Source organism: Athene noctua, chromosome 11 (assembly GCF_965140245.1).
Source record: "Athene noctua chromosome 11, bAthNoc1.hap1.1, whole genome shotgun sequence".
Taxonomy (NCBI): domain Eukaryota; kingdom Metazoa; phylum Chordata; class Aves; order Strigiformes; family Strigidae; genus Athene; species Athene noctua.
Window position 1 is genome coordinate 13,358,879 of NC_134047.1, and position 27,979 is coordinate 13,386,857.

The 27,979-nt window shown below is 49.6% G+C and overlaps 2 protein-coding genes and 1 long non-coding RNA gene across 7 annotated transcripts; 2 read left to right on the top strand and 1 right to left on the bottom strand.

Annotated features, from left to right (window-relative positions):
• The first annotated feature begins 16 nt into the window (after positions 1 to 16).
• LOC141964764 (uncharacterized) lies at positions 17 to 3,925 on the top strand. Its single transcript, XM_074915466.1, has 8 exons — positions 17 to 326; positions 855 to 971; positions 1,489 to 1,590; positions 1,921 to 2,043; positions 2,268 to 2,360; positions 2,675 to 2,767; positions 3,038 to 3,095; positions 3,704 to 3,925. Exons 1-8 carry the CDS (start codon positions 17 to 19, stop codon positions 3,753 to 3,755), a joined length of 948 nt encoding a protein of 315 aa, XP_074771567.1. The 3' UTR covers positions 3,756 to 3,925.
• Positions 3,926 to 7,049: 3,124 nt separating this feature from the next.
• LOC141964728 (hepatic and glial cell adhesion molecule-like) lies at positions 7,050 to 26,140 on the top strand. 5 transcript variants are annotated; one of them, XM_074915426.1, is made up of 12 exons: positions 10,777 to 10,891; positions 12,001 to 12,055; positions 13,263 to 13,394; positions 14,724 to 15,065; positions 18,643 to 18,912; positions 19,127 to 19,243; positions 20,323 to 20,424; positions 21,215 to 21,337; positions 21,582 to 21,677; positions 22,054 to 22,146; positions 23,695 to 23,768; positions 24,697 to 26,140. In XM_074915426.1, exons 3-12 carry the CDS (start codon positions 13,361 to 13,363, stop codon positions 24,736 to 24,738), a joined length of 1,293 nt encoding a protein of 430 aa, XP_074771527.1. In that variant the 5' UTR covers positions 10,777 to 10,891; positions 12,001 to 12,055; positions 13,263 to 13,360; the 3' UTR covers positions 24,739 to 26,140. The 5 variants fall into 5 exon arrangements, with proteins under 5 accessions (XP_074771529.1, XP_074771527.1, XP_074771531.1 ...); XM_074915430.1 differs by having other exon boundaries at positions 14,744 to 15,065; XM_074915428.1 differs by lacking the exons at positions 10,777 to 10,891; positions 12,001 to 12,055 and adding an exon at positions 7,050 to 7,207.
• On the bottom strand, positions 10,279 to 11,173 carry LOC141964729 (uncharacterized). Its single transcript, XR_012634379.1, has 2 exons — positions 11,080 to 11,173; positions 10,279 to 10,865 (listed from the first exon to the last, which is right to left on the bottom strand). It is a non-coding gene; the product is annotated as an uncharacterized LOC141964729 (long non-coding RNA).
• Positions 26,141 to 27,979: the final 1,839 nt, after the last annotated feature.

Consider the following 27,979-nt stretch of genomic DNA (forward strand, 5'->3'; position numbering starts at 1 on the left):
ACAGATGCTCTAGGTCATGTCTGAGAGAAGTGCTGGTGTTTCTATCCCTTTTCCAGAGCCTGTGTCTCGCCCTCAGCTCTGGAGCAGCACTCTTGTGGCTCAGACCACTGGTGAGGTGCTCTGTGACGTGGCAGAGGGCAAGGTGGACACCATCACCTGGAAGAAAGATGGGCAGCCTCTTCACCCAGACAGAGATTTCCACCTCTCTGACAGCCTCAGCATTTTGTACCTGAGGCCGGCGAAGAAATCAGACTGTGGCTTCTACTCCTGCAATGCCAGCAATGGGATAAGCTGGCAGGAAACCTCCCTGAATGTCACTGTAGCAGGTGATGGCTGTAGGGGTTTTCACCTCTCACCACTCTTCCTGCTCTCCACCCTTCCCTGGGGATCCCTGGGTGGTTTCATCCCATCCTTCTGCCTCCATCCCCTGAGGTCTGGCTGCCTTCTCATGAGGTTGTGGCCCACATGCTGTTGATAGAACCTCCCCATTGTAGGATGATCAGCAGCAGTTCCCGGCCTCTGATCCCACCAAGGCACAGTCCTTGGCAGGATGGGTGGCAGGAGATTGGCTGTTCCTTCTTGGATATGGCCCCAAGTGGTGGCCCTTGGCCAAGGTGATGGTGAGCAGGACATGGGCAGGGGGGTGGTAAATGGGAAGCCTGTGGGCAGCACATTGTCCCAGGTTGGACATTTCATGGACCACGGCCTGCAGTACAAAGCACTGATTTGGACACCAGCTGGCAAATAAATTGAATCTGTCATGGTGATGGAGGAGCCCCATGGCCCACCAGAGCCACCCATGCTGGTCCTGCCGGTGGCCTTGGATTCTAGCTCCTTGGTTTTTTTCTTTCCAGGTCTCTCCCCTCCTTTGCAGGATGTGCTGAGGATTGCGGTGGTTGCTGTGGTCTTTGCTGCTGTCTCAGGATGCGGATTAATTATTCCCGTCTGCCAGTCTGAAAAGCTAAGAATAAGTGAGTCTGCAGCTGAGGGGCAGTCGAGCCCGTATTTCCCTTTTCTGGTGGGGGAGAACAAAGAACATTCCTGTGGGAGGAGCTAGTGATGACTTACTTCCCAGCTGTCTAAATATCTGTCTTCATGTCATCTGGCAGGTTTTTATGAGAGTAGAGAAACTTTCCATCAAATTTTTTTTTAATCGTGAAATCTGTTTTCAAGCTAGGTTAGATCCTGGTGCTTCCCGGACATTTTTGTTCTAGAGAGCTGAGGTGATTGACTGACACTTTTATAGAGAAAAATGTTTCTCAGAAGTATTTTTTTAATGACAAGGCTCCATTTTTAAGAGAGTATGTTTAATAATACACTGTACTGGGGGGCCACAGAGTCCTTTCCAGCTACCCACACTAAAGAGCGGGTCAAACCTGATACCCCACACCATGCTGGGTGGGGACAGGCTGTGTCCCACCCTGAGGAAGGGGTGGGGGCTGGTGCAGGCTGGCGTGGGGTTCACATCACGCTGCTCTGGGTGTCTAGGGGGAGAGCTGTGGAGATGGCTCAGTGCCTACACCTGCGGGCTGGTGTGCATCGCCTCCATCCTGGCTGCCACTGCTGGGATCCTCTGGATGCGAGAGGAAGGTAGGAGGTGGCTGCGGGGTGGCTTGGTGTGCGGGGCGGTGCTGTGTGGACCCCACTCTTTTCCCCTGTGCAGGGTGCAGCACAGAAAAGCAATCCTTGCTGTGCAAACTGTATGGGGTGAAGACCTCATGGGAGACGTAGAGTCTCAGGGGGGTAAGAGAGGAAGGCACGCAGCCTCTCCATCACTTGATCATTTTAATTTCCCTTCTGCAATTAACTCTGGGAAAGGGCTCTGGATGGGAAAGGACTATCATGGAGGGTTACAAAATTATGAAGGTGGTAGACAAGTGCAAGAGCTGGTCCTCTGCCTTGTTCCGGTTTTTTTTTCAGGCCCTTCTATTGCAATCATATTGCCAGAGATCGCCCTTACCTATGTGATCGTGGTAACCTTCCTGGTCTCCGCCACCGTGACCTTCTGGCCTACAAAGCTCCTCCAACTGAAAAGCAAAACAGGTGAGCTGTTTTACCAAGGATGGTGGGGAAGGAGATAAAACTGGTTCACAGAGGTTTTATTTTACCAAAAATCTCATCCTTAACTTCTTAAAATGAAAATGTTATTTCTTCTTCCGTGATATCTCAGGCTGGTGGATTCCACACCAGACCATGGGTGAGGACAGACCCCTGTCTGCATCTAATTATACGTGTTAACACCACTTTGTCATTTTTCCCTCGGCCAGCACAGCACACAATGGGCTACGCTGCTCCCGGAGGAGTGGTTTCAGTGGTGCTGACGATCAGCTTCCTCATAAAGAACATTCACCTTCGCCATGGTGAGAGGGGATGCTCCAGGGACCACCTCAAGGATTTGTCACACTGAGGCTAAAACTTCTCCATGATATGTAAACCTGATATCCTTTCAAGTCAGTCATTTGGAGTCAGACCTCCCCCCCAAAAAAAATCCAACAAATTGAAGTTTTCAGGGAAGTGAAACCTTTGCAAAAGCAAAACTTGTTTTCAACACACACACACCCCCCTTTATTTTTTTCTTGTATGCATATTTTCATGGTGTTAATTTGCCTTTATCCTTTCTCTCCTTCTGCTTTGAATGGCGTTTTGTGCTGATACCTGGTTTGTTTGACCACAGAAGAAGGGTGCACAGAGTTCGTGGATGTGACCACCCTCACAGTCAGCACGGCAGCTGTGTCAGCCCTCCCACTCCTTGCCATCTTCCTCTGCTGTAAGTCTCCCTGCTCCTTCATTTCCCTGTCCCTCCGACTGCCTTACAATTAGTGAGCTGGTTTCCCTCTGTCCCCACGTGATCAAACGGCCATGTGAATTATTTAAAAATTATTTGTATGGCTCTTGTGAAGACCCCAAGACCTCTTCATTGACCGTTTCCCTGTCCCGGTGAGCCCCAGACACCATCCCCCAAGTACAATATCCCGTACATTTGATGCCTCTCAAACGCTTTCTCCTGGCATCTGGGAACAGACTTGTCCTTCCGCAGATCACACGACTCAGGGGTGGCTGAAGGAACATGACTCCAGCTGGGCGGACAAGGAGAGGTAGATCCTCTTTTGACTTTTTATGTGTAAATTCATACCATCTTGAAAGGAAAAGAGCAGGATATGGAAACTATCCCATGCCTTGTTTTAAGTCTTAGACCCCAAGAAAGATGTGATCCAGTGCTGTGCTCCCAGCCCCTGCTTTCACCCTGGGTTTAGTGGGTAGCTCTGGGGGAGGGCCCCATCCAACAATGCACCTGAGTGCATGATCAAATCTCCCCACAAATCTCTCCCTCATGGCCTCAGCCTGAAGCCTTTAAGCCTTAATTTCTGCTGGTTTTAGCCCAGCACTTTGGATGTCAGCCATGCCATGTGGGTGCATTTGGGTTTACCTAACCCGTGTGCCATGTCAGAAAGCCCCCGAGGCATTGCAACCTCATAGGCCTCAGCCCGTTTATCTTTGCCCCACACAAACCACCTGGAGTTACAGAGGAATGAGTATTGCACCCACTGCTATTTGTATGGTCTTGATGTGTCTTTGGGACCAGGCAAGGAGAGAGGCCACCTCAGCCTTCACCTCTGCCTGGCACATGGGCAGGGCTGGATGGGCACACCAGAGCTCCCGGCCCCAGTGATGCTCAGCATGTCCCACCACCTCTTCCTTCCAGGTCCACTGAAATGGCTCAGCCCAGCAGCAAGGATGCCGTTTCTACCTGTTAGATGTCAGTTGGGGTGTTTCTCACTTGGCTGAGTCAACCCAATCCTTCTCCCAGGTTTAATGGGTTCGGGGCTCTCGGTTTCAGTGGGTTTGATCCTCGGAAATACATGTAATAAATGACAATGAAATGAACCAATTTCTGACTTTTTTTTTTTTTTTTTTTAACACAGAACTGGGGTAGGCCAGATGCACATTTTTCTCTCTCTTTAAAACTAGGCCCTAAACTAGAGAAGCACCTTCACAAATAATTGCAGGAGTCTTTCTCACTAGTTTATTGCAATAATGAGGCCACATCTTTTTTTAAACACATGTGGGTAACCAAATGCGCCCACCCCACCCTTTCCCACTGCCATGCTTGACTTCTCGCTCCCCGGTGCAGATGATTTCAGGTCACATTTTGGGGGTGTGAGGCAGTCTCAGGCTTTGTCCCCCTGAATTCACAGGCCTACGTACTGCCTGTCCCTTTTAGTATGGGACAGCATCTCCAGGGAACTGCTGTCCCCTCCCCACGAGGATCGCGGGGGGGGGGGGGGGGTGTAGCATCTGATCTGAACCTGCTCTTTAAACTGTTTGCTTAAATGCAAATCACTCAAAACCTGACCCTGGGGGCGAGGGGTGATCCTATCTCCTTCACTACCAGCTGGGTTTTCCTTCCTGCAGGGAGGGGCTGGGCTGGGCTGTGGGTGGTTATGGGGTGGTGGGCATGGCAGGATCTGGATGCTGCCTACATGGAGGTAGTCCTGCCTGCATTCAGGCAGAGGAGGTCTTGCTCCTTGCGGTCAGCAGCAATCTAGATCCTTATTAATTCTTGTATAATTTTTTTTGGTCTTCCTCCTTGTTTTTTCCTGCCTTAACATTCAATGTCACATCTGCAGCTCAGATCCCCTGTGCTCCTGCTTCCTGCATAAACAACACCTCCTGGGCCTTGTTCCAGGAAATTGGGGAAAAAATCCTGTTACCTTCAGCTGGAACCATATTTTCTATGGACTCCTCTCCAAACAACCCAATTTAGGAGGAGCATGCAACTGAAGATCATGAGTTCAGTAAAATGGAGTTACAAGAAAAATATACATTCAAATCAAAAGTGGGAGTTTAGGCTTTGAGCACCCTGTGGTTTTACCCCATGGTTAAGCAATGATTTATGACTGGTTTTAGCTGTTGGGATACAGGAAAACGATGACTTGTAGCTTAATCTCAGGTTGAGTGGTCAGAGTTTGGCAAGTTTTAAGGGACATCAAACTGCAAAAGGCTACAGAGGTCATTATTGCCTTTGGCATCAGCTAATTGCACAAAACAAATCAGACCAGAGAGTAGTCAGACACAAAGTGATTCACAGACCTAATAAGTATCGCAGGAAAAATATCCTCATTCCATCAAGATGCCAATGTGATATATTTAACTTCCTGCTATGACCTGAGAGCAGCCTGCTCTGCTGTACCAGAGATTGCAACTGTATTAGAGATAGAACTTAAGAATTCACCTATTTCTATGGCTTTTTAATGCCTCTTTCTCAGTTCTACACACCCTCCCCCAAGTATTTGTGGAAATGTAACTGAACTCTGCAGTCCCACATGTGGGAAATCTCATGACCAGCCCAAGGAGAAGTAAACACAGACCAATGGTTCCTTCCATTTGTAAAGGGAATTTTCTCCCTCTTATAAGCGCCATGTCACAAGAATCTCTAGTTAATAATGGATGGGAAGGAGCTTCACTGGGGGGCATGGGCCATGTTTGTGTATCTCTGAGCCTTATATCCTGCTTTCCTGTTGCCCTAGTAGCAGTGAATAGAAATTATTTATTGACTTTGTGTTTGCTTAGCTCTTGTCAGCAGGCTTTTTTCTAATGCCATTAAGCTTAAAAAAAAAAAAAAAAAAGAAAAAAAAAGTACGTGGTTTAATCTAGCAGGCTAAACTAGACATGTTAAGTGTGTACGGTTGCTCAGGATCATGGCTGGATGGCTTTTCAACGCTGACAAGGATGCATATTCCACAACCTCTCTGGGCAACCGGTGCCAGCACTTGGTCAACCTCACAGGAAACTGTTTTCTTGTATTTAGATTGAATTTCCTTTTTAATGTGTGGTCATGATGGGCCCATCAGTGGGCACCACTGAAAAGTCTGGCTCCCTCTTCATTACAGCTTTTAGATATTTATCCCCCTTGATAAGATGCCCTTGAGCCTTCCCTCCTCCAGCCTGAACAGTCCCAGGTCTCCCAGCCTCTCCTTGGATGAGGGATGCTTCAGAACATGAATCATCCCTGTGGCTCATTGCTGGACTCTCTCCAGTAAGCCCACATTCTTCCTGCACTGAAGAGCCCAGAACTGGACACAGCACTCCAGATGGGGACCCACCAGTCCTGAGCAGAGGAGAAGGGCCACCCTGCCCCTGTACTGTGGTGATGCCCCTCCTAATGCAGCCCAGGACACCACTGACCACCTTTGCTGCATGAGCACGTTGCTAGCTCATGGTCAACAACATGTGTCCACCAGGACCCACAGGCTCTGCAGAGCTGCTTCCAGCCAGTCAGCCCCTACCTGTCCTGGTGCCTGGGGCTGTTCCTTCCCAGGGGAAGAATTTGGCTGTCCCCTTGTTCAACTGCACAAGGTTCCTCTCAGCCCATTTCTGCAGCCTGTCGAAGTTACTCTGGATGGCAGCATGACCCTTGGGTGAACCAGCTGCTCCTTCCAGCTTTGTAGCATCGGCAAATTGGCTGAGGATGCGCTCTGTCCCATCATCCAGGTCATTAATTGAAGATGTTAAACAGGACTGGCCCCACTACCAACCCCTGGGATGCACCGTTAGCGACAGCCCTCCAGGCCCAGCTGTACATAGAGTGGTTTGTGTTGGAAGGGACCTTAAGGACCATCTAGTTCCAGCCCCCCTGCCATGGGCAGGGACAACTTCCACCAGATCAGGTTGCTCCAAGCCCCATCCAGCCTGGCCTTGGACGCTGCCAGGGAGAGACCCTGGAACTGGGTTGGCTTCAGCCAGTTTTCAACCCACACCACTGCCCACTTATCTGGCCCAGACTTGGCCAGCTTGTTTATGAGGATGCTCTGAGTGACGGTGTCAAAAGACCAACTTGCCAAGTGCAGTGGTGGTGGCTAGGCGGCGGCACTTAGTGAGGAGCCAGAGGTGCCAGGGAATAGGGACGGGCTGGAGACATTTCCTAGAGCCGCAGTGTCTCTCGCCGAGTGCAAAGCTGAAGGTCCAGGTCCTCGCAGAAGTGGAAGCGATGGAGGCGGCTTTGGCTGCGCGGGTCCGAGGGACACTCAACCGCCTTCCCACGGAGTTACCCCCACCCCACAGCCCTTAGTCACACACCCGCGGGGCCTGGAGAGGGTTTGCACAGTGCGGGAGGCTGAGAGCCCGCCCCGGCCCCGCCCCGGGCCCAGCTTCTCACGTTTCTCTCTCTCGGGCCGAGCGGCAGCGGCGCAGCGGCCCCGGGGCCACGGTGAGTGTCGTGGGGGGAGCCCGAGGTTCCATGGCGGGAGCAGGGGCCGGCTCCGGGCTGCAGCCTCTGGGGCTGCTCTGTGGGGCCGGGGAGGTGGGCATGGCGGGGAGGGATGGGGACGGGACGAGGGTCCAGGGGCTGGAGTGATGGGAAGAGTGACTGGGGCGATGCGGCCAGGGATCTGGAGCGATGGGGATAGAGGGATGAAACGGGCCGGGAGGATCCCCCCCATGCCGTGCTTCCCGGCAGGCGCTCATCCCTGCCAGGAGCTGGGCTCTGCTCCCCAGGTTCAGCTCTCCTCTTCTACTCAGCCCCAGAAATATTAAATAAATATTTGCAGGCAGGCAAGTAAGTCCTCACAGTGCTGTTTATAGAGCTCCCAAACAACCCGCCTCTCCCCCCATCCCTTCCCTGGTTATTTGAGCACGTCCAGAGAGCTCTGCTCCAGCATCTGCAGCCTTGCCACCACGATGGCGCATCTTCTGGCTTTGTCCAGCCGCCTGCTGAGCCCCGGTCCCCCACGGCACCGACAGAGCTGGCCACTCTGCTGGCAGCAGGCCGGTGGCTGGCTGAAGCCACCTCGCATGTAGAGAAACTCATCATGGCACTCGCAGTTGGGTTTGGTGGCCTTTTTTTGCACATGTGTTTTGGGCTACTCGGTCCCAGGACTCTTTGTCAAGTTTAATTTATCTGTCCTGATGGCAGGATGTGAAGTGCATTAGGCAAGGGCAGGGTGAATTTATGGAAGTCTCTGAAGTAACTCATAATTCGTTTATGAGGAAAGGGGTTTCTTGGTTTATTTAGAACTGCACTTAGGCATAAAGGTGCTTTTTTCTAGATTAGTGTAGCTGAAGGTATTTTTCCCTTCCATGCAAACCATTACTGCTGAGTGGCATTTCAGAATTTCTCTACCAAACATCGGTTGTAGCTGTTCCCCGTTGCCATTCTTTTTGCCATGCCTCAGCAGATGTGAGACTGAGAGCAGAGCTAGACGTTATTCAGTAGGGTTTCATATTTGCTAATGTGACATTTAATCTTGCAAAGCTGTGGGATGACTTATAATAGGATCATTTGCATCTTTTGGTTTTATTATGTCAGGAAAGACCAAAGAGTCATTACAAAGGCTTCTGTTATCTGTTAACCTAGGCCAGGGGAAATACATGCTTGTAACCACTCCTAATGTAAGCTCATGTGTTATGCCACGCTTGTTCAGGAGACATGCCCCCAGGTTAACGTGGTGGCTAATGTTGCCAGCCCCACAGCCCACGCTTACAGTTGCTTAACCCGAGACCTCCCCCACTGTCCTTTTGCCAGGGGTTGGTAAATACTTTCCTTTTTACCCATCACCTTTACTTTCCTAGTGTGGCTGCACAGGTGCTGGCAAAATGATAATGCTGGAGCTAATGGCGAAACACAGCACCTGTTCCTGTGCTGACAGTGTCACCCTGCATGCAGCTGCAGCTCTTTGCCAGCACACCACCAGCCCCTTTGGCTCACCGCAGATGTTGGCAGTTGCCAACAACTATGCCTCATGCAAACCACCAGAGGAAGGAGGAGGAGGTGGTTGCAGTACCGGTAAAACGGTTTTTTGGCCCCTCTATCCCTAAGGGAGCCTCTTGCCCCTCTCCAGCAGCAGGGAGGCCTCACTCACTGCCTTGCCTGCAGAAGGCTTATAAATAGCAGAAGATCCCAAAGCCTGGAAGAGCTTTGTAGTGCTGGGGAGCTTCCCTTCCCCAACACAGACAGTTTTTGTTTGGATATGTTGTGCCTTAGCGATATCATAGCTCTAGTTCACATAATGAGCTCTTTTTTTTCAGCTGAAAAACAGCTGACGCACATCCCATTCCTTTTAAGTCTGAATGAGAGGCTGAAGTGCCTTGGATGTTTTTCACAAGTGCCACATGCATGCTTTGTCATGAAGATCCTAATATATTCCTTAAAAAGACCTTTTTGCAAAACTCCAGCAGGCTGTAGTGTGCTTCTGTTTCAGCTTTTCCATGTGGATTCTGTAAAAATGAAAGATAACACAGCATAACAACGATGCTAGAGGTCAAGGGGAAAACACGATAGCCTAACGTACATGCATCTTCATGAGTCTGATTCCTCTCCCTATTCATGTAAGATTCTATGAAAACTGAAAATATCTGCCCCTTACCAAAAGTGTTGGTTCACATTTACAACTGCTGCTCAGACTGCAAATACTCGACTGTGCTAATTCCTTGTGTGAGACAAGAGGTTCTTCTCTTCTCGAGATAAAACAGCCTGCATAATTGCAGGCAGATCAAACCCACCCTCTGCCGTGCACAGGCATCTCTTTACCCAAAGTCTCTTAACCATTTCCCCAGCCACGTATCTGAGGAGTCCTGGTCGGTTGGTGGAGGGAGGAAGGGAGGAGGAAGACATTAATTTTTCAAAAGAGCAGTAGGACTTTGAGCAGGAGGTGCAATACATGCCATCCTTCCATGTACACCTTATTCTCCATCTCCTGTAGGCCTTATCCACTCTCTGTAGGCACGGGGAGAGACTGTTGTACCCAGCTGCACTGAGTGAGAAGAAGGTCATTTTTACACCTATTTGGATTTGCCTGGATAAAGAAAATCCTCTGTCTCTAAAGAACATAAATGCATTTTCCGTAGCTCTTGTTCTTATAGCCTTAAAACATCCCTGTAAGCCATCAAACAAAACACGGTTCTCATTTTCCTATAAGAAAGCCAAAAGCAATTCTTGCTCAAACCTCAGAGAGCAAGAGGATACCAGCAAAAACAGCAAAAAAAGAGGCTAATTTTAGCACTACAACCCTCCTATCTCAAACCCTCCTCCAGGATCTCAGGCATTTTGCAAAGGGAAAGAAGACATAATCTCCCGCTTCTTTTCCAGTTCTAATTAGACCTGTTGGTTAACGAGCAAATAAAATACCAGTTGTGAGGGAATCCTACATGTTGTGGTTTGAGCACCATGCAGCTTCCCCTCCCGCCTGGGAAGGCAAAAAAATTAATCAAAAGGCACAGAGATAAGGATAGGGAGGGGTTGCTCACCCATTAACGGTCACAGGCAAGCAAAAGACAGGCTCATTAGGGGAAGAAAAAGAACATCACTTTAATTCAAAACACTAAAATAACAACACTTAACAGAGAGAATGGGACAGTGAGAAGTGTTACCATACCTTACAAACACCTTCCCCTACCCCTCCCTTCTTCCCGTGCTCAGTTTTGCTGGGAATATTTCTACCTCCTCCCCCAGCAGCACAGGGGCAGGGGATGGGGGCTGCAGTCAGTCCAACGCTTCTTCCTCCAAGGTGAGGGGAAGCACTTCTGCGTTCATCCCCCTGCTCCACATGGTATCCCTCTCACAGGAGACAGTCCTCCACAAACTCTCTGCCGTGAGTCCTCCCCGAGATGCTCCGGCCTGGGTCACCTCCGTGTGTTGCAGTCCTCCCAGCAACGAACAACAACAGCAAGGGCTTCTTCTTCCCACAGAGTCCCAGGGTCCTCCACAGGCTGGAGGTGAATCTCTGCTCCTCCAGTGGCCTTCATGGGTGGCAGTGGGGTGGCCCTGCCATCTCACCACGGGATACAGGGGGATTCTCTACTCCAGTGCACTGCCCCGCTTCTTCCTCCTTCTTTCCGCTGACCTCAGTGTTCACTGATTTGCAGAGACTCTACAACTCGGAGAGTTATACAGCAGGTATGTTTACTCCGACGCCGGGGTGCAAGGGGATTTCTCCACAAAGCTTGCACACCCCCAGCGCATTTTACCAAAAATGTAGAGTGTGGATATACATATTCATTGGATTACACAATACAAATATCCATATGCATAAGGCTGGGTTAGTTCAAAAGGCTGGTGTCAGCAGTTTATGTTTATCGTTGTACCTGCACATCGCTTCCTGGGGGTCGTCTTCAGGGGTCTTTTGGAGGAAGGCTCACAGTCTTTCTCACCTTGTAATTTCCCCGGAGCATAGGCAGATTCTCTTAGCCAATTTCTTGAACAACAGTGGTTTCAGCCTGTTTACTCATTCTGCCTTATCTAAAAGTACCAGTGTATCCATTTCTACTGTCCATATATGGCTATCTAGTCATTACAATGACTAAATTAGAGCACATCTGCTTTCCAAGGACAAGAAACATTTTTGCTGAACACAGTAATTCTTGGTAAATTTCCACAGAACAGTCAGGGCAAGCAGGATTATTAAGCAATGTTCAGAAATCATTATAAGTTGCTATAAGTAAATAAGTTGCAAAGTAGGTGATTATTTCCTCGTATCAGTAGCCCCCTCCTCCACTAACAAAAACCCAGCACACTACGACAGAAATTACAGGATTTTTCATGGTCTCCACATACCCACTAACCTAGGAAGAGCACAGCAAGGAGTTCATGAAGACATCCAGATAACCAGCTTTCTACATGTTAACATGCTTTGCAACCTGCAGCAACCACTCTTTCCCACATAATGTAGGTTTTCAGCTGCACAGAAGCTAAATCACCCTTAACTCAGGTGATTTTCCCCAGAACCTTATTTTCTGAAGTCCTTTAGCAAGGCAGAGATCAGGGACATGCAGTTGGCTCCTCTGGAGGTGGGGACATCCTGGTCTGGAGGTCTCTGTTGCAGGGGTGAACATGACATAGCCTCGCTGTCTTCTCCTTCCTTGGGTTTTGGGGTTGTTTGTTTGGTTTTTTTTTTTCTATTCACCTTCTTGGGGACAGTGGGCTGGGCTGGGAGGCTGCTTGGCTGGGTCCAGGAGAGCATGCTGTGCACGTGGGCAGCTCCACAGTGGAAATAACTTCCCTTTCAGATGCTGCTCTGCTGTTTACTGGTGTCTCTGGAGGAAAGCTGGATGCTTCCAGCAGGTAATGTCTCTCTTAAGGGAGCTCAGCCTTAAACACGCCTCCTCACCTCTGATTCAGAAGTCAGTTCCTTAGCCACTATCAACCTCAGGCTGTTTCTAAAATAAACCAAGCCTCTAAACCAGCCCATCTTGACCTCTTCTGGTCCCAGCTGAGACTGATCACAGGGCAGTGAAAATCCTTTCCCAAAAAGTGATTCCACTGTCCACTTTTCCACAGTCCTCTGCCCTCATTCTTGCTCCCGAGCCTTGCAAAACCCAACAGTGAATTGGTGTCCAAACACCAAATGTTTCAATCTGGCTCTGCAAACCAGCTCTGAGCACTAGTCCTGTTCAAATAATGCCCCATCACAAAGTGTGTTAGAGGCAGGCAGGTTGTTCTCCAGCTCTCTCATGCCCACTGATTGGTGCAGTGTGTGTTGCAGTCTCTGCAGTGAAGAAATGAAGGCAAAAGATCTCTAAAAAAAGTTGGAGAAGACCCAGAGGACAGCAGCCAAAATGACCAAGAGCTTGCAAGGAGAGACAGAAAAGTCTGGGAGCCTTCGGATTGCAGAGGAGGGGATGGGATGGAGGTTTTCAAAATTTTAAAGGTGGTGCATAAGGCAGATGCAGAGCCCATATTCATGACACAGGACAAGAGCTCAAGGAAGAGATGAAATGAGTTAAAACTGAGAAAAGAAAGTACTTGTGTAGGTGCTGGGGTGTGACCATGTGGCTCCTGCTACCCTGAGAGACTGTGAATGTGGCAATTTCGTGGTCAGCAGATGCAGAAATAAATACTAAAGGGACAAGGCAGGGCTGTAGCTGCTAGCACTGTGAAGCTGCAGCACACAGGATGGGTTACAGAAAGCAGCCAGGCACTCTTGTCCCCCCCAATAACTGCTGCGCCTATGTTGGTCTTGATGCTGTTGGATATCAGTGGTCTTTGTGTCTAGGAGATCTTTCTTTTTTTTGATCACTGTGGTGAACTGGTGCTGAACACAGATGTGGTCAGGATGGTTTCCCTGAGCTGCACTGTTACGAGCGGTGTGGGCTTGGGCTGCTGTACAGCAACCTCCTGCTTCAAGCCTGTGCCACCTGCAGAGATGCCAGTGCTGTGGGGCCACATGGAGAAGGTCAGGGGCTCCCCCATGGCTGCTCTGAGCACCCTTCACCTTTCCCAACCCCTGCGTGGCACATGTCAATGGTGTTTTTCATGGTGTCCTTCACAGGCTCATCCATCATGCCTAGAGTAGCCATCCCAAGAGCACGTTGCTGCAGAAGGAGCTCATCCCTTGTGCTGGTTTGAAAGAGCCTGAAGGGCTTTACCATGTCAGTCTGGCTGCAGGTGGCCGTCACAGGCTGTGAGTATGAAAAGGGACTCGTGGGGAGCTTGCATCGGCTGTGCACCTCCTTGGAGAGCACATGCTTGCAGCATTTCTGTGCTCTCCTTGCATCCCTGCTGTGGACTGTGGCAGTGCTGGTGAAGGTGTGTGCTCTGGGGAGCCGTCCTGGAAGGAACCTCCTTCTTCCCAGTGCTGCAGCATCACCGTACCTGGGTACCACTGCCACCACCACCTTTTGCAAGCAGCTCTCCTCCACTGCATGCCTAAGGATTGGTTCCCTGTGAGCCTCTTCTCTGCTCTCTGACCATGGTGTACCCTCTGGTACCCTTCCCTGAGCCTCTGAGCCTCCCCTCCACCATCTTTCCTCTTTGCTTAGATAAGCTTTCCTTTTGGTATCTGTTCCTGTAGCTTGTTCCCTCTTCAGCAGCCAGCATAACCTTTTAAACATGCTAAAAGCATCTCCAGGATGATGGTTCTGGCAGATTTGGAGACTGGAGATATCAGACATGACTTTCTGCTTGCTAAGTCCTTTTACACCAGCAGTGCTAGGATGGGATTGTCACACCTGGGTGAGGTAGAGCCAAAGGTACATTTCTGGGTCTTACTTGCAGACTGACCACCACATTAGCTTCATTCTCCCCTGGGGAAACCATAAAACATTTTCAAGACAAAGTCTTTTATGTAAAGGACTCTATAGATTTTCTTTCATGTTAAAAGCAGCTCATCTACACAGCAGCTGCACCAGAGAGCAGTTGCATTACTCAGAGGTGCTAGGAAATGTGAATATGTGACAAATTAGCACCTTCCAGATGCATAAGGTAGCTGGCTGTCTAACTAAGTGGGAGCATCAGTTTTGCAGGGCTTAACCCCTCTTGAGAGGATCGTGAGGCTGAATATGCCCGTAGGTTTTAACAGTGTTCAGAAAGGTCAGCTCTCAGACACTGGCAGCCAGGACTACATAGTCCCAGCAAGTGTGTTTCAGAGCTTGTTTTCCAAGCTATGCTATTTCTTTCAGGTGCTGAGGGAGCAGCTCAAGATCTGTGGGTGAAGCTGCACTGATTATGGTCCCTGTTAGCAAGTGTTGATGTGCAGAAAACCCCCAGAAGCCCATCATTTTTATTTCAAAGGGCAAGGAATTGTCTTAACCAGCTAAGAAGCATTTATATAACACACTAACAAAAACGTTATGGGTTTTATCTTGACAAATCAGTCACGTGGCATGACATGCTTCAGGAAGTCAGTTGGTAACATAACAAAAAAATTAAAAGTAGAATGTACAAGCAGATTAAATTTGCTCATTTCCTTTAAAACTAACTCATTCTGCTCTGGCATCTCCCCTATTTCCAGACTTGTTGCTGGTTTTGCAGGGGTCCTCTGCAGTGGTGGAAATCACAGAAAGAAGAATTGCATCTGAAGGATCCTCTGTACTGATGCATGCACCAGATATCAAGAACGTAAACTTCACCGAGTGGGAATACATAAGAAACACCACCCCTGAATTCATCCTGCAGTACTATGCAGATCACCAGGCTCTAACCATCTACTCAGCTTACCAAGGCAGAGTTCTTTTCTATCCAGAGAATGGGTCAATCCTCCTGCAGAGTTTGCGAGAGACAGACAGCGGCATCTATAAAGCAACAGTTGATCTGATGCAAGATAAAGCTAGGACAACGCTCCTTGAAGTTATAAGTAAGTCAAATGTGTTGAGAGGCTGGTCTGCTCAAAGATTGGCCTGTCAGTGCAGCAGACAGGCCCACAAGGTGGCAACCAGAATGGAGTCATAGAATCGTAGAATATCTTGAGTTGGAAGGGACCCATAAGGATCATCAAGTCCAGCTCCCTGCTCCTTGCAGGACTACCTAACACTTAACCCTATGACTGGGAGCATCATCCAGACACTCCTTGAAATCTGACAGGCTTGGTGCATGTGATGGTTTGACTCTGACTAAATGCCAGGTATCCACCAAGTCGCTCTGTCACTTCCCCCCCCCTTCCCTTTGTTTTCTTAACAGGGTAAAGAGGGGAAAGAAGATAAACTAACCCTTGTGGGTGAAACAAAAGCAGTTTTAATATAAGCAAAGCGAAGCAAAAGTCTGCGCGCGGAAGCAAAAGCAAACATTTATTCTCTCCTTCCCATGAAGAGGCGATGTCGGGCCTTCTCAGGAGCAGGGCTCCAATACGCGTAGTAGTTGCCTCGGAGGACCAAGGGTGACCCCACCCCCTTCCTTCTTTCTCCCAGCTTTATCCTGAGCAGACGTCATATGGTATGGAATATCCCTTTGGTCAGTTTGGGTCAGCTGTCCTGGCTGTGTCCCCTCCCAAGATCTTGCCCACCCCGTCCCACTGGGGGAAATATCAGAAAGAGCCTTGGTGCTGTGTAAGCACTGCTCAGCAGCAGCCACAACACCAGGGTGCTATCAACACCCTGCCAGCTCCCAGCATAAACCACAGCACCGTGAGGGCCGCTATAGGGGAAAACCGATTCCAGTTCAGCCAGACCCAATACAGTGCAACAACCACTTCCCTGGGGAGCGTGTTCCAGGGACTGACCAACCTCTCAGTGAAGAACCTTTTCCTCATGTCCAACGTGAACTTCCCCTGATGTAGCTTCATTCCATTTCCTTGTGTCCTATCACTGGTCACCAGAGAGATCAGCACCTCCCCCTCCTCTGCCCCGCCTTGAGGAAGTTGTAGACTGTGATGAGCTCACCTCTCAGTGATAAGGTCACCCCTCAGCCTTCTCCAAGCTGAACAAGCCAAGTGACCTCATCCATTCCTCATAAGTGTCCTCCATTCCTCAAGGCCTTTCACCATCTTGGTTACCCTCCTCTGGACACAGTCATAATAGTTTGATGTCCTTCTTGTACTGAGGTGCCCAAAACTGCACCCAGTACTGGAGGTGAGGCCGCACCAGTGCCATGCAGAGTGGGACAGTCCCTCCCTTGACCAACTAGCTATGCTGTGTGTGATGCACCTCAGGACATGGTTGACCCTTTTGGCTGCCAGGGCACACTGTTGACTCATTTAACTTACCATCAACCCAACCCCCCAGATCTCCTTCTGTGGGGCTGCTCTCCAACCTCTTGTCCACCAGTTTGTACATATAACCAGGGTTACCCTGTGCCATGTTGGAGAGTCTGGTACTTGCTCTTGTTGAATTTCATACGGTTGGTGGTTGCTCAGCTCTGTAGTCAATCCAGATCTCTCTGTAAGGCCTCTCCACCCTCGAGGGAGTCTACAGCTCCTCCTAGTTTAGTATCATCAGCAGAATTACTTAGTGTACATTCAACTCCTGCATCCAAATAATTTATAAAAACATTCAAGAGCATTGGCCCTAAAATTGAGCCCTGGGAACCCCACGGGTGAGTGGCCACCAGCCTGATGTCACCCCATTTACTATAACTCTTTCAGCCCAACCTGTCAGCCAATTGCTCGCCAATGTATTATGGACTTGTCTAGCTGGGTGCTTGAAATGCATCACAGAAGGATGCTGTGAGACATAGTATCAAAAGCTTTGCTAAAATAAATTAAAAAAACAACACATTTGCTGACTTCCCTTGGTAACTAAACAGGTGACCTTGTCATAAAAGGAAATTTAGTTAAGCGGAACTTTCCCCTCGTGAACCTGTGCCAGCTGTGACCAATGACTGCATTGTCTCTCAAGTGTTTTTAAGTAACTCCCACGATAACCTTCTCCATAATTTTACCAGGCACTGAAGTGAGACTGATAGGCCTGTAATCACCAGGGTCTTCCTTCTTACCCTTCCAGTTGACTGGGATCTCTCCAGATTCCCAAGACGATTGAAAAATAATGGAGATAGGTCCCACAATAACATCAGCCAGCTCTTTCCGTACCCTGGGATGAATCCCATCGGGCTTATGTGCATCCAGATGGAGCAGCAAGTCTCAAGGTAGAGGAATTGTGGTTTCATCACTACCTTGAAAGACACAGACTGGAAACCCTAAAAGAGTTGCTGGGAAATGCCAGAGGGTTTTTGGAACTGAGTCTGGCTGTGGGTTGAGTTCCTGATTGGGTCATCAGGCTACACAGTGCCTTCATCCTGGAGTGATAGGATATAATAGGATGCCTTCTGCCTTAACTTTTGTCTAGTTGTTTTGTCATGAACAGCCACTCACAGGAAGTGTATGGCATAAAATTCCCCCAAGAGAAGGGATTTCTGCTCACACTTGATGACCAAAACAAACGCCATGGTAATGATTTGAGGAACTCAGGAGCTGCAGGTTGTGGCTGGTCCCTTAGAGCTGGGACCAGAAGCTCATTCATAGCAATTCCAGGATAAGCTGCTGCCTCACCAGCCTTACTAACCCCTTCAGGATCAGATCCTGAGATCAGCTGGGTTTATGGATGCTTTCCACAGGAGGGTGGGTCTGCTAGGCAGATGTGGCTGATCTGTGGGCCCCTGCAGGAATTTGCCTTGCATAGCTTCAGGCCTTGCAGGCTCTCTTCCTTTGCACCGACACTGCCTTTCTCTGTCTCTGAACTTCTCTGAAAAATAAACAGGTTTTGAACTGCCCTCTCCTAGAGCTCAGCATCACTACATGAGCGTACTGCATGTAGGACATCCAGGAATGAAGGACCTCGGGAGCATGTGGTTGCTGTCAAGTGGAAGCCCAGATGTAGTTAAGAGCAACCCTGACAGGTGCAGGTACCTAGGGATAGAGTCATCCCTCCTTTTGCATGTGGCAGGGGTCTCCAACATGCGAGGCTTGTTTCTCTGTGCTTTGGCCCATATGGAGTTGGACCAATTTAAATGTAGGCAGCAGCAGAGTCCCACATTCCTGCTCTTTGGCTGAACTTCATGACTTCTTTGACTCCTCCCATACCTCCCCTCACCACTGCAGTGTGGGAAAAGGCCTCTCCTCTTGGGACACCCCATGGCAGACAGTGTCTGGAAAGCCCCTGTCATCACTTCCCAGTGTAATTCCAACTTGCAGCCCTTTTGGGTCAGTATCTCTGCGCCCAGGGTGCCATGCCTGATCTCCAAGAGTTGGTGGTGTCCATCCTAGGGATGGCACGGTGGCACAGATGGGGCCATCTGCTTTCTGCTTTGAACTTGGTGGATGTTGCCCTCCTCCTGCAGTATCTTCTTTCCCTCCAAACCAATCTGGCATGTAAATCAGAGGGGAAGGACCTGCTCGCTCCCCAAGGGGCTCAGTATTCTGGCATGCCAGCCAGTTTTCAGGTCCAAAGCAAGGCAGTACTCATGCTCGCGGGAGTGCTATCACACTGCTCTCTGCTTTTCAGAGCCTGTGCCCCAGCCTGAGCTCCAGTGCAGTTCAAACCTGGCAGGTTCGCTCATTGAGCTGGTCTGCGTGGTGCCAGAGGGAACAGTGGCTTCCATTTCCTGGAAGAAGGAGAGACTTCCCCTTTCCCCTGAAAAGTGCTACCTCCTCCCTGAAAACATCACCGTGCTGCGGATAAGGAATGGAGATAAGTCGGACTGCGGATCCTACTCCTGCAACGTCAGCAATGTGATAAGCTGGAAGGAGGCAGCTCTGAACCTGACAGTGACAGGTTAGCCTGCTCTGCCTTTGGTGGATCTGGCAGTTTGTCATCATGTCACAGGTCTGCCCTGCAGGGTGCAACGGTCTGTTGTGGGCTTTCCTGAACAAGGAAGACCCAGGACTCGTCCCTCGGGTTTTCCAGCATGTTGTGTTTTCCTGGGATTGCCTCTCTGTGTTTTGGGGTTGTCCCCAACACGGGGTTTCCCTCCTGCCCTGTCCTGCAGGTCTCACACCTCCTCTATACCATGCGCAGAGGCTGGCCGGTGTCGCACTGATGTTTGTCGCCATCTCCGCCACCAGCTTCATGATCCTGTTCTGTCAGCTGAGGGATCACAGGTCTGGTGAGTGCCAGGACTGCACCCCAGTCCCCCAAACTAAACTCTTTTCTCCCTGCCATGGACAGGGCAGATGTCAGAAAGCCTCAGCCAAGCTCCTTCTCCCATCTTGTTCTAATTCACTTCAGTAGTGGGAGGAAATGTGCTCAGCTTGCACATTTCTCATGCCTCTGTAGCTTGCACAGAAAATAAAACTCCCTAGAAGTAGCTAATTCCAACTGGCTTTATGAGAGTTGGAGCCAAAAATATCACAGTACCAACCATCTGAGTAATTGCTCTCTCATTCCTCAGGCATCCCTGGGAAGAAATAAAAGTGCAGGACATGCAGGCTGCGTGGGAAGAGCCTTCCTGCCTGGAGGTGGCCAAAGATCATGTTTCCTAGGTTTTGGTGACCAAGCACACTGGTGTTTGAGTCATGACATTGGATCCATACCCAAGGAGTGTACAGGTTAATGTGGGTGCTTCAGTAGCAATATATATATTAACAGAAAACAAACCCAAAGACTTAACCAATAGCAAATCCTCCCACACAGTCTGTAATCTGCTAGTGCATTCTACCCACCACAAATAATTCCCAGAATAACAGAGACCATCTAGAGAGCAGAGGTGAAGCCCTAGAGCTGTCAGGAAAGTTCTCCCACATGTATTTGTCTCTCAGCATTATCACTAGGGACATGTGGCATTAGGACTTAGCTAGGTCTCCCCTGAGGAGCGCTCCATGCCTGGTGCTTGTGGCAAGAGCTTGTGCCATGTGGGCTTTCCCCCATGACATGGGTCTCCAGAGGAAATCCGGCACTAGTCAGGTCATTATAGGTGACAAAATCTCAGGCAGTAGTGTAAAGTCTCTCATTAGGTGGAATTGGTGTCTGATTCAGCGTGGAACAACCCCAAATCTGGCTGCTTTCTCCTGGTTCCTCCTGAAGTCAAAAAAAGCCCTTGAAAGTTCATCAAGTTTTCTCTTCAGGGTTTCTAAACCTCAGGGATTCAATCTTTATGAAGAAAACCTGTTCTTCTTGTTATCTTCCATTTGGAGGCTGCACCTATCCTTTTTATGTGATACTGAGTACATTTGCCGTTTTTCTCAGGAAAGGAAGAATGGAAACATATGATTCTGCTCACCTATGTATTGCTCTGTATCTCCTCTCTCCTCCTGCTTGCCACATCCATCATCTGGATGTGGGAAAAAGGTAGGATTCATTTAACCTCATTTGTTCTTGATTGTTTCAGTATCACATCTTTCTTCTTCTCCAGGTCTTTACAGTAGCATCTTTGCAGCAGTACTTTATTTAGAAAAACTGAACTTAGACGTCACTGCTCTGTAGCCTGCAAGTTCCTCTTTATCTGCTCTTTTGAAACCAAAGGGCTAAATTTGTCCCTGTGCACTCTTCAAGTACTGCTACCCTTCTCCAGGACTTCTCAAAAATTAAAAAGTGCTTCAGAAACCACTTGACGAGACCTTAAGGAACCATGGGCAGCAAACACAAAGTTCAGCTCTTCTAAAACTGCTTTGTAACCAGTTCTTCTATGTCCCAGGCTGAGGCTACCTAGTTGTCATGCCATGAGTGCTCATTTGCTACGTTTCTGAGCTGCAAGCAGACATTAAGGCAAACAAGCCCAAGGAAACAGCCCTCTGAAACATGCAGGTTTTCTCCCATTCTTCGTTGAAAGAAGGGTGCTGCCTGTGTGTACGTTTATAATAAATATTGCTTGCTGCCAACTTCCAGAATAAAAACTACCCTCAGCTGTAAGATATGGTCCCCTGGCCAGCAGCACCGAGCCAATCCCACTTCCAGCCCCATCCCCAGGCCCTGGGGACCCTTCTTGCCTGCAGCCTGCAGCCCTGCTCCTGCCCTCTTGCACTCCCAGATGCAGCACTTGGGTGCAGAGTCACCACAAGCCATCTTCCCTTGCCTTGTTCTCAGTCCACTGCTTCCACCAGTTTCCATTTCACCTTCTGGTTTACTTCTGCTCCCATAGGTGTTTCTGTTGACTTCATCTTCCTTGGGCTCTTCTTCTTTACTTCAGTAATACAAACTGCTTGGAGAGCAGCAGCAGTAGTGTGGAGACCAGTAGCTCTCAGCTGCTTCAAAATCAAAATATGTAAGTAAGTTGCTGTTTATGTTCTAAACCTCCGGTGGAAAAGACCTGATAAAAGCCCAGGAGTAAACTCCTTAGGTTTTCGCTCCCAGGAGGGAGCAGAAGCTCAGCATGCTGCTGTGGTGCACATCTGGAGGCATTGCCCATGCCTTGCTTGCTCTCCCACCAAAGCCCAGCTACTCCACATGCCAGCCTGAGCTCCTTATGCACTTTCCTCTCATCTGGAAGCAATTTTTCCCTCTCCCAGGGTGCGGTGTCGTATGGAATTCTACAGCCCCCACAACGCTGATTGTGAATTTTTTGTTCACCGTCATCTTGCTCTGCGATATCCAGCAGCTCCATGGTAAGGGATGTCCTGGGTTTGCACCACTGATGCCCTTGCTTGCCTTTCTTCTGGGGAGCAGTAGGGTATCTGGGGGGGGTTGGCTTCACACAGGTCAGAGAGAGTAGAGAGTCCTTAGGTGCCTTTGCATAGCTGGTCCTAGAAGAATCTGTGTTTAGTTGATGTAGTCGTGGCAGCTTTGCGCTGAGCAGGGAGATTGTAGCTCTTAAGTAGCATTTTAAGGTTCACCCTGCTGGCTCCATGATTTGAAACACAGGCATCACCCATCTCCATGGTTTAGGAATTCCCTGGATTAGATTTATGGCACCTAAATGTTCACAGGGAGGTGTTGGCCAGAGGAGCAACTGCTGACAACTTCTCCTTTTCTCTTTTGCAGAGCGAGGCTGCTCGGAGGGTGTTGATCTAATCAGCACATGTGTCTTTGCTGCTGTAGCAGCCTTTGTAACGCTGCCGCTCCTCCTCCTGTGGTGTAAGTAGCCCTGCAGTTTCCTTCCCAGAACCGTAATTTGCTGCTCAGCCACTGAGAGCCTCCAAGTTCAGCCCTCACACCATCCTCTGGCAGCGGGTATGAGGAAAGATGCTTTCAGTTAGACAAAAGCCAGACTTTTAAAGAGCAGGACTGCCCAAATCAGCTGAAGACCCAGCTCTGGTGTCTGAGCTTTTAAGAAAGCCACAGTAGGCACTGGTCCTTGCCTGCAGTCCTCGCCAGCCCCTCTGCTTTGTCCACAGATGCTCAAGGAAAGTGAGTTTCTGCTCCAGAATGTCCTACCATGGTCTTCCCTAGTGATAGCCATACCCTGGTGTGTTGGTTTAGGCCCTGCCGGGACCGGAGACCACATTGTCATTGCCCCTCCCCCACCCTCAGCCGTTCAGGCTGGCAGTGAGGCACAAACCTGGGTTAAAATAAGAAGAAATTTAATATAACAGTGTGATAAACAATCTGAACAACAGTAGCAATGGTAACAACAATAAAAACAGTAATAACAGTAAACAAGACAAAAGATATACAGAGAAATACCGCAGTGGTTACAGATAGCTCGCTCACGTGCTTCCCGTGACCAAAGCCACAAAGGAAAAAGTTCCCGTGCTCCCACCCAGGAATAACCCGGCTGGAGATTCCTTCCCCCTCTCTGCTGGGGAAACTTAACCCTATCCTAGCTGAACCAGGACACCTGGCCAAAAAAATCCCCTCAGCTATGGCAAACTTTGGGAGAAAAACCTATCTGACAAACAGGCAGAAGTAGGTCTGGGAACATTTTACAACCCAGGAGAGCAGCTGACCAGTCATCCCCATGAAGTGGAGCTTGCAGAGTGAGGGCAGGTAATTCCATTTTCCATCCTGCCAGCTCTGGGATGGGAGGGAAGAGATCAGGGATGTGATTTCTACATGTCTACTATGGTTTTTCCAGCTTCTCCTTTTAAAGTTCCTTGTTTCTGTGGTCTTATCATGTGAATCCCCTCATTGCCATGATTAGCTATTGTATCTGGCCTCCCACTGCACAGGCTCTGTGGTGGCCTGATCTCTAGAGCCAGCTGGCCATCCCAGCAGGCTTCCCAGAAATGCTGGCTCAGTCTTTGGCACCACATGTAGTATCTCAGGGAACTGGTAAAAAAGGAGGGTCAGTAGCATATTGAGGAGAGGATGCCCTCCAGAAGAGGATTTAAAGGGGACTCTCATGCTTTCCCAGAGTGCACAGAGCATTTCCAAGTCTGAAATATATGAAATATTTCACTGAGTCCATACAGCCAAAGGGAGGCAGGTTAGAGCTGTGGGGGCCTGCAGCAAGGTGTTGTAGGCAGAAGTCCATGCTCCACGCTGCCTTCTTGCTTTGATGTCCCAAAATGGGGCTTTCCTGGGTTTGGAAACAGAGAGGCTCTGCCCAGTGAAAGGCTCCCATCTTCATTGCTCTCTGCAGCCAGCTCTTCTTCACCTGTCCTGTGAAATGCAGGGTGCAGCCCGAATTTCCAGGGTGTTGTTGGAAACCCAAGAGTTACTTGATCTTTCCTTTATTTCCAGGTTACAGGAATAGGCGGAAGGAGAAGATGAAAAACCAGCACGCCACCCAGAACATACCAGTCATGGCCACCTCGGTAACTCACTGCCATTAGCTGGTTCCCTGTAACTGCAAATCCATGTTATTTAATGATGATTATTTAATTCATAATGAATATTTAATTCATAATAACAAGAAAGCATCTGCCTGCCCTCCTGCAGAATGCTATGGGCTTTGTCCTCGCCCTGGGGGGGACACAGCGAGCCTGCCAGTGGCTGGTGCTGTAGTTCAGCTTGGTCCCACAGGACTCCTGGGGTCAGTGCCATGTCGTGGGGAGCTTTCCTGGGTTTGGGGGTGTGGTGGACGATGCCCCGAGCACTGCTGTTTCACCTGTCTCTGCCAGCACTACAGGGATGTGCTCAGCTGCCCAGAGAAGCATCTCAGTGTCCTGAGTAGTTCTCAGGGCTGCTGCAGTTTGGTTTGTTTAAAAACATGCTCTTCTACCACACCCAACCCAGAACAGCTACAAATAAGACACAGAGGAAAACCACAGGTCGTTTACCCACAACATCAACCTTAAACACACACACCTCCTGTATTAACTTCACTCTCTCCCTCCTCCGCCCCACTTTGCCTCAGAGAAACCTCCTTCCCACACCAGCACCACCTTCCTCTCCTGCCTCCTTATTTCAGAGGTGCCAGAAGGATCTGAGGATCAGGGGAGCCCTCCCACAGCTAAGCCTTAGGCTTGATGTCAGCATGGGGGCTGATGCTGCACTCCTGCATTTCAGATGGTGTAGATTTACTGCCTGCCCCCAGACTAGTCTCTCGGTGTGATGTGAGAGATTGGGGTGTTTAAGAGGAGTGCAGCAGCACTGTTTGCCAGGGGGGTGCTCATCCCAGGGCTGGGACCACCTGTGCCCCCCCCAGCAGCATGGCTTGCTGGGGGATGTGTCACAGTGTGGCTGAAGAGCTCCCAGTCCCTTTCGTGCCACCAAAGAACACAATCCCTGTGGTTTTGGCAGGTGATGGAAGAAATCCAAGGACCAAGACAGGAAGAGGAGTAAGTGGTGGTCCCTCTGCCAGCCAGGAAGCTGTGCTCACACACCAGGGGTAGCTGGGGAAGAGCTCCAAGGAGCTGTGAAGCAGCTGTCAGCCAAACCAAGGCATCCATAAGCTCTGCCTCTAGCCTAGCACTAGTGAGGCAATGTTTTTGGCCAAAATGTTGCCACCCGAGTCTCCAAGCAATAGCTCCAGGTGACAAATAATACTGCCTCCACCCCACTTGCCCTGCCCTCTATTCATAAAACCCAGGCTAAAAGAAAATAAGAGCTGTTGCTTTTGCTAATGGTGGTCATCACCCAAGCAGGGGCAGCTCTTCCATAAGCCTAAAATCGTATCAGACTCCAAGCTGAAGGTTAGCCATCCTCACTAACACTGTCACACCACATGCCTTCATTTTTAGTATGTTAATTAGTCAACAGAAAAACCCCACCAACCCAAAATGACATGTAAATCTCAATCAAGGGAAAAAGCTGATGCTCTGGAGTTGTTCAAGGAATTTGATTGAGTTGTCTCAACCAGAATGTATTCCTGCTATTAATTAGTGTAAACAACTGCAGAAGAGCAGATTGACTCCCAGCTTTAGCTGCTGGCCCAGTCAATATTTGTTCCAGTTTAAAAGAGACACACTGTGCTGTCCAAGCACTGCCAAAAGTGCTGCTGCCAGAGCTGCCCTGCCCATGCTTTTGCTTCCAAAGCTTCAAGCTGACCCTATTTTGTTTTCAGCAGAGTTCTTTTGGACTCTTCCCACGCGCAGATTTCAGTGTCACCACCCAGATGTGGTGCTGCTTTCTGTGCTGGTTCCTCTTGCCTTTAGAAGTCCCTTTTTAGGGTGCAGTGAGTCAGGCTGGTGGTTCTTGGGTGGCAGCACTGTGGTCATACCTGCCCCTCTAGCTTGCCTTCCCTCAATTTTACAAGGCATCACCTTCCTCAGAAAAGTCAGCCCAAGTCCTTGAAAGTCTGTCCTGCGCCTGCTCCTGTCCTTCCTCCTCTGCTGCCAGCTCCTCTGGGCACACATTTGACCCCACTCTCCCAACCTTGGAAAGGATGCCTTGCCTTTGGGAAGGATGACCAGGAAAGACATCCTGTCCTGTTGGGGTGGGATTTTTTCTAAATATATTTCAAAACATTCCTGAAATAGATTGGCCTGAGCTGATTTCCCTTCCACATGACCCTTAACCAGCCTTGCATCCATGCCATGGCCTTCAGCAGTTTCCTTTGCAGGTTGTAACATTATAAGTGAAGCTGGACTAAGTTCTGCCAAGGTCCCTTTTTTTTGTCCCTCTTGGACAGGATGTCAGCTCTAAAACATGTTCATCCATAAAAGAAAGCAAAGGAAAAAGATACCTTATGGTACTTTTTTCTTCGTTTTGTTATGGCTGCTCTAATAAATGTATTTCACCTGGATACTTCCGTGTGTATCCCCATCTTGCTTCCTCAAGCAGAAGATGATTCCATCCTATTCCCAGTCCCGCTCATGGGCTGGTTCCTGTCCCAGTTTTACCATTCAGGTGTGAGTTTAGGGCTTTTCTGCCATTTCCACAGCTGCCTCTCCCCTTGGCTTCCCAGCTGGGTGCTGGTTTGCATTGGTGAAAGGGGAACGCTGTTTTGGGTAGAAGCTGGATTCTCGCTCTGTGTTGGACCTGCTTTTTTCTGGCTGCTGAGCACTGCAAGGCTGGGATGGGGCTTGAGGTCTCCCCTGGTGCAGCCAGGAATCATCTGGGCTGTAAAGCCACAGGAGGGTGCTGGGTGCTGCACCCTGACTGGGAGAGGAGGCTTCCCCCCTCATCACCACCTCCCTCGACCTCCTTACTTCAAGCCCTACTTTCCCTGCCTGAGCTCCAGCTGGCTGAGTGCCCATGGCCCTCCTGAATCTCCACCAAGCCATGCTGGCAGGGATGCTGTGGGTAGCAGCAGGCTCTTTTCCCACAGTCTGTTGGCAGCATTGGGACATTCCTCGTTCCTAGGTTGGATTTAGGGTGTCCCTCCTCACTGGGGGAGGGACAGTCCTCTCCCCAGCTGGATTTGAGGTGCAGAGGACCACTTCCCACCAGCAGCACAGCCCAGGCAGGACTGTGGCTGAGCTGAGGATGGGTGCTCCTCTGGTATGGCTCGAACAGGGACAGAAAACCCAGGGCAGGGTTTTTTATGCAGCAGTTCTTGCCTGTTAAGAGTGCAGCTGCAGGCAATGAACAGGGAGCAGTTTGGGTTGCTGTGGATCAAACCTGGGGTGCAGACCTGAGATTTCTCCATTTGTTGCCCCCACTGAGCCCAGACCACACGGAGGAAGAAGATGGGGAGAAGGACTGATGGCAGGGCAGGAATGGCTGGGCAGGCAGATTGCACCTCTGGGGGATCCACTGGGCTTCCTCAGGGACCAGGGAGGGGCTGTGCCACAGACAAAAGCTGGCAGCAGGGACTGCCACCCCATAGCAAGGAAGAAAACCTCCTTCAAGTCAGACAGTGCTGGGCTGGGAGCGTGTATGTTGCTGCATCCCTGTGCTGGGGCCCAGGTTGAGGGACATGGCAAACCCAGACAGCTCCAGCCATTAGCCAGAATATAATGAATTTCCTACACCCAGATACAGGCTCCATGAACTGGCTCTCAGAGAACTCCAGGTCCCTGGGGTACTGGGCCAGAGCTGCATCCATCTTGGCCCAGCTTGTTTCAGGTTACTCCATACAGGACCTTTCCAGTGCAAAAGGGGAAGGGATAAATAAAAGCACAGGGAGACACAGCCCAGGTAGAGAGGGGCAAAGGCAGATGATGCTAAAGACCAAAAATCTCCAGTCACCAGTTGATGGGTGACCAAGAACTGACAGGCAGAGCTTTGGAGAGGACAAATTTGGAGTTTGCGGCTGGTAAAAGGGGGGAATCAGGAGGAAGATCAGGATTTAGTTTATTTGAGGAGGGGATGCAGCACTGTGCAAAACTGTTGGAATGGCTGAGGGAAAGGGGAAAGAGGAGGAGGGAAAAGGGTCTGGTTGTGTGTAATCATGGCTTGTCTGACCAAGCCCTGATCACCACAGTCTGCCCCAGCTTCTTAATAAATCCTTTCTTAACTATCTATATGTGTCATCTCACTCTCCATCTGGTGCAGGATGTGCTGTAAGGACTCAGTGCCAGTGACAGGTGGGGTCTGGTCTGAGCCACCAATGGGAGCAGCCATAAAGGTTATACCAGGAAAAATGCTGATAGCAAATGGCTGCTAAAATGCTGACTGCAGATGTCTGCAAGCCTGGGCA

Excerpts from the sequence above, each read along its gene's own strand:
- LOC141964764 (XM_074915466.1), top strand. The coding sequence starts at position 17 with ATGTCTGAGAGAAGTGCTGGTGTTTCTATCCCTTTTCCAGAGCCTGTG. Across the intron at positions 327-854 it reads CCTGAATGTCACTGTAGCAG|GTCTCTCCCCTCCTTTGCAG; the intron begins GTGATGGCTGTA and ends TTTTCTTTCCAG. Across the intron at positions 3,096-3,703 it reads AGCTGGGCGGACAAGGAGAG|GTCCACTGAAATGGCTCAGC; the intron begins GTAGATCCTCTT and ends TCTTCCTTCCAG.
- LOC141964728 (XM_074915428.1), top strand. The coding sequence starts at position 13,361 with ATGTCAGTCTGGCTGCAGGTGGCCGTCACAGGCT. Across the intron at positions 18,913-19,126 it reads TCTGAACCTGACAGTGACAG|GTCTCACACCTCCTCTATAC; the intron begins GTTAGCCTGCTC and ends CCTGTCCTGCAG. Across the intron at positions 19,244-20,322 it reads GCTGAGGGATCACAGGTCTG|GAAAGGAAGAATGGAAACAT; the intron begins GTGAGTGCCAGG and ends CGTTTTTCTCAG.